The following is a 6,005-nucleotide window of genomic DNA, read 5'->3' on the forward strand; positions in this document are numbered from 1 at the left end:
CACCTCCAACCACCATCTTACCTCAATATATATAGTGCAAGCAGTGTCGAGCCACCTAGACTGGTGGCCACATTGCAACTTGATCGATAGCATTCGATCAGCACTAAGAAGGACTTGACACGCATGACATTGATCACCACCGAGTGATCAATCAATTGTGATTCTGATCTCTTGTTAAATTAAAGTAACGCTAGAAAGACAAGATATACTAAATAACATGGATTCATTATATTTCAAAGGTTCTCATCAGTTGGAAACGACTTGAATTTACATTATTACTCTAAAAATTCGTTTACACACAGTAATCAGTGGAGTTTAGTTTGAACTAGGATAAGAAACAAGAAGGGGAAACAACTTGTTCAACATAATGGGTAAGATCACTTTAGATCTTTATGTTGAATATAAAGTCATGAAAATATAGAAGTGAAGTTATCAATCATAATAAATAGGTAATAAATAAACATAAATGGCTAATAAATAAGTAATAATCAATATATGTATTTGACAAAGAATAAAAGTTAACATCCCGAGTGAATGTCATTGTCAGTTTTCATTTATGCATTAAAGAGATAATGTAATTAACTAACGTTAAAATAATATAAGACAGCTATATTACAATGGAAATGAGAGGATTGCCATTTTTTCCTTCTGTATGCGAAGGTTAAATTGAAAGCCGCAAGAAAATAGATTGATGATAATTTATTAATATTAGTCAAATCTTACCACTGATGCCTAGAATTGCAATCGGATAGTCTGTTTTGGAATATGTGCATACTGTGAAAATGGTCTCGACAAAGAGAGTATATAACAGGCTTGATAAGCAGAGATGAATGGAGGGTAGCAGTGTAATGTAAAGCGCTCATTTCTCTCTATTTTAGATGTAGATGTATCAAAGAGTTAATGTTAAATAAACAAAAACAATCAACAAATCGTTTTGATCATTGTAAATTCACCTTTTGGTGTTAGTTGTCATCATGGTAATAGAAAGTTTATGCTTGTCATCTACCTTCTAATATTCAGATATATGTTATTCCATGTCGCCATATGTTGGTTCTGGACGAGCAGAGATAGAAACGATAAGATGTCGGTTTATTTGCTTCAAAAAAGTATTTCATTGATAACCATGGATACGATTGATAACATTCTTCTAGAATCTGATTGCCATTAGAATTACTCAAATACAGTTAATTTCGCATGAAAAGTATGAGTTATGTGATAGCTGGTTATTATTGATCACAAGTTTAAATTTCATTTTGATTTAGGTTATGAATTGACAGATGTTAGACAACCATTGAAAACCTTAAAACACAGGAAGGCCATTCGGTCCTGAATTTTGAATTCTCAACAGTGAGCATCAATGGTCCTGCAAGCGGGATGCGCACTGTTGAGGAATCACGTTTTAAGAGAAAACAGCTAAGGTTTTCAATGGCAGTTCAACATTGAACGGTTCAAGAACAAATTGACATGAAACTCAAAAAAAAATGATGTAAAATTGATCGCTTTATAGATTTGTATCAATCAGCAAATTTCTGTTGTAACCAACGTAATCTCTGTTACAGTCGAAACCGCCATTAGAATAACCTAACAACAATGACTTTTTCCATCTTAGTCAATTAGGATGAGAGTTGAGTTTCTGTACCCATGTAACTTTTAAGCGAAATGATCAACATATTATGGGAACAGTTCAGCATGTACTTTTTTATAAGCATCAAACACTCTTAAGTCGAACCAGCAGAAGTGAAACTGGGATTGGTGAATGAATTGGAATTCCAAATTCCCTCAAAATTGAACGCATGTGATTCCATGGAGGAAACACTAAAAACTACTCAACAAAAAAGAACCTAGTTAAGTTCAATGTTAACTGTTCTAGAGAAATGTCAACGGACAAAATTTGAAATAAAAATAAATTAGTTGAAGGAATGCAATCTACAATCAATTAACAGTATTAACAGTATTTGGTCTTTCAGTTACGTATTAAACAACTGAATTCCCATTACACTAATGAAGTGAAGTTAGACACTAAACATTTGGAAGATTAAAATATTTATTCCATCTAATCATGCCTAAAGAACTTATTGGTATGTTAGCAAGTAACGTTCATACATTGGTCGTATGTGAAATGAATCTAATTTGTCACTTAGGTTAATGATGACAACATGAGACATAAATTGAATACTCGAGTTGAGCAAAAACACAAACCAATCGCCATATTTAAAAAGTGACTCTTTATCAGAATGATTGAAAAAAATATATAAATATTACTGGTTGATATCGAGGTTTGTAGACATTTTACGAAATCGAATTACCGAAGTGTAGTTGGGCGTAACTCGCATTATTTTATTGCCCTATTTGATTGTGATAATGGTCATTCTAAGTAATGATTCCTAATGTAACAACACTTATTACTTGTAATGATGCTGGTTTTTGGCTGACAAATGGTCTATTTGTGAATTCAAACTTGGAAGCTATTTGTATCCTGATAATTTGAGTGATTTATTTCTTATTACTTAACCATAGACCCCGATGATAGTAAAACCAGTGAAATCACATTATTCCTTCCAAGTAAGCTTTCAGAAAACAATATCACTTAAGTAAGTATCTGAATTTATCTAAACCTGTTCAGCTCCAGCTACTCGCCTTTCTTTATAGTTGGAAAAGCTTTTTCCTATTATTTTGTATTGTTTTCAATGGTGAAGTTAATACCTATTTATAATTAAAAATAAAATGATTACAAACATTGAAAGGATGCTTGAACAACCAAATTACCGTCTTTAAAAATTTGATAATGGGATCATGAAAGAATAACAGTTTACCATAATGCTCATGGATTGCATGTTCGTGTCTGTGCAAGTTCCTTGGTGTGAATTACTGAGATGTTACAATATTAAACCGTTCAGTGATAGTTTTTTAGTTACTTGTGGAAATAATTTTCGGAAAATACACTGTTAGATACACGTTTGAATCAATTTTTTATATTTGACCAGGATATTGTAACTCAGAAGCCACCATAAATGTTGAGTTTTTGGTATAGATACTATAATTATAATATTGTAATCCGAAAATAACTCTGTCACAACTCTTATGAAGTTAGGTTTCAAGGTATTCTGGATTTGGTGAGTAATCTGCGATTTTTACTTCGATAAATGAACAAGCGCGACTTGCTTCAAACAAAACTAACTGGAATTCTTTAGGCGTAGACCGATGTAAAAGTAATAAAAGAGAATTAGTCCAGACAGATACAAAATGGAAACTCATTGCTGAACTGTTGAACTCAGTATTCTAATATTTACTGAACTCGGAGACTACAACGAAGTCAGAGTTAACTTTAACTACTATATACGTGCTTCGAGTGTTTTGAATGTCATGATTTTCTAAGTTTTGGCAATCCCAAAACCACTATATGTTACATTATTGATGAGGTCAAAAAGAATGAAAAAAATCTTTATTCCTCGTTAACATCTAAACTCTGAATGCTCTATCCTAATGCTTCAAGCCTACAGTATCAATGTCACTGACCGATGTTAGTTAAGTGGTTACTTCAATTTAGTCTAAAGTTCAATCTTCGTTCTAATAATACATGATATCATCTCTTCGAGCTAATAATATCATTCATTTGAATAATATGGGCTGAATCATCAAATCCTCTAATAGTGATTCACGAGAATAACACTGAAGGGAAGAAAAAAGAACTATGTAACAAAACCAAATCAATTATGAACCCTAAGAGTAAGCCTGAAAAGTCAATATACGCTTGCTCTGAATGTAGAGAAAATGGCTTACCATTTACTTCCAATTCTATTTTAATTAATTTTGAAGGAATTTATTTTTTTAAAAACCTTAATCACATTCCATCAATTTTAATGCTTATGACAGTTGCTGAATTTTTGTCTAATTATTAATATCCAGGTTAGAAATATGTTATCAATTATTGTTGTAAGTCAACGTTAGCTTTTCTGAATAAGGTTTCAACTCTTAGTTTACCTAGAACCTGAACTTAGGTGAGGAATTCATGAAAAACAAACAGTTGAAACATAGTTAATTCTAAAATTATCTATCTCAACAATATGTCAACAAGGAGAGTGGATTGAAAATCATCTGAATGATTGATTGATTACTTTGAGTTACTCTCATTCCTTAAAATAAATCAAGAAAAGTGAGTGCTGATTCATGAAGAATAATTCCGTTTAGTAAAAATAATATTCAATCATATTGACTGAATTGACCTTGATGTAAAAGAAATATGTAAACTATTTGAATGACATACCGACGTTCTAATGTAAACTCATTGTAGAGGTGATACGACATGAAGTTACCACATATTTCTGTATTAGTTTATCATAAAAGCATGTGCACTTTTAAAAATGAAAATATGCGCACTGATGTCCACATTGACGTGATATATTTTAATTAGGATTTAGAATGATAATTTAAGTGGACTGATAAAAGGGTGACAAGTAAAAACCTGGTTGATTTACAAAACAATAAGCATCCAACGACTTGAATATCAATTGATTTGAATGAATTCATTGCAAGTAAAAACAAAATCTCCAGTCAAATCAAAAGACTCGAAATAATGAAGGAAGCATTATGATAAAAATGTTCAAAAGCAATACTAGTAAACTCTTGTACACTTGTCACTTACTAGGCAAAACAAGAAATGGATTTAAATAAAAATTTCCAGGTGGTGGTTCATTTATCAAATCATAACCTAAAACGTTATATTTCTTCCCGAAACGATCAGTTGTTATCCTCCAATATTCTGCAAAATAATTCCATAATCCTGAAACATTTTTATATATACTTTCAAATGCATGTGCACTTTCATATGTGGCGTAGGTTAAAAACCAGGCACTTTGACTTGGATCTTTCGTTAATGGCCAAGGGTATTGGAATAAATAGGGTGGTCGCTTTATTTTATCCATAAACCAATTAGGCACAGCATCAATTGCACCGAGACGTTTTGATAATCCATCTTGATGCAAGTCAATGATAATATAAACTCCATATAATCCAGCATTGTCGATAATTTTTTCAATAATATCTATATACTCTAGACTGGTCTCATTTTCATGTGGTTTTAATGCTATCCAGCTGAATCCTAAGCGTATAACATTGATTCCCCAATCTCGAAGTACTTTGAATGTATGAGGGTCAAGTAATTTTGGAATGTAAAATGGTGTGACTTTATGCACACAATTGATACCATGAAATAGTTTAATAAATCCATTTGAATCAACAAAGTAACCAGTATCATCGTCAATGGTCACTTTTCCACTAGCTTCTGAATATAAGACTTTTAATAATAATAATATCATTATCCATGACAAGCGTAAGAGTGTGTTCACTGGAGTGTTATTAGAATCTCTAAAACGTTCAAGTTGTTTTGAAGATCTTGTCAATCTCATTGAAATAAATAAAAATTCCTTTTAAATTCACAAGGACAATGTATTTTGTTAGGGTTTAACAGCTAATAGTTGTAAATGAGAAATATGTACTCAGTAATTTATTGCCAAGAGTTTTTTATCAGTTATTAACTAAAATTTAATTTTTAGGATATTTTGTGAAACACTAAATTTTAATAAATCTGTATCTACGAATGGATAGTATGAGCATATGGATTATGTACAAGTAATTTTATAATCACTGATGGGAGTGAATATAAATATGGTTTATATTAGATATTTGAGTCAATTGAGACCACTAAAAATGGTTACAGTTTATTATGAATCATTTATTAGAATGGTCTAATTGGTCCTATGTATATATGTCACACTAACCTTGAATGTTTCAGGGCTGTTTCCAAATGATTTATCAAGTTATCATTGGATTAAAATTATTTAAAAGTAATAGTTGGCTGATGATTCAATTTTCAGTAGTTGTTCTACATTTTACAAGTATTTTGAAGCTGAAAGTTGAAGCAATGTCTACAAATTATAGATCATATTCAATCGTTATCAATGGTCATCTTAGTGTTAATTGGTTAACTACTGTACTGTACAAAAGAA

General features: G+C 31.2%; 1 protein-coding gene across 1 annotated transcript; it reads right to left on the minus strand.

Moving 5' to 3' along the window:
• Positions 1-4,634: 4,634 nt before the first annotated feature.
• Positions 4,635-5,405, minus strand: Smp_193630 (endoglycoceramidase, putative; the record flags this gene model as incomplete). The annotated part of the gene is made up of 1 exon (XM_018792463.1): positions 4,635-5,405. The coding sequence occupies one exon, from the start codon at positions 5,403-5,405 to the stop codon at positions 4,635-4,637; it is 771 nt and encodes a 256-aa protein (XP_018644618.1).
• Positions 5,406-6,005: the final 600 nt, after the last annotated feature.

This window comes from Schistosoma mansoni (assembly GCF_000237925.1).
Source record: "Schistosoma mansoni, WGS project CABG00000000 data, supercontig 0271, strain Puerto Rico, whole genome shotgun sequence".
NCBI lineage: Eukaryota > Metazoa > Platyhelminthes > Trematoda > Strigeidida > Schistosomatidae > Schistosoma > Schistosoma mansoni.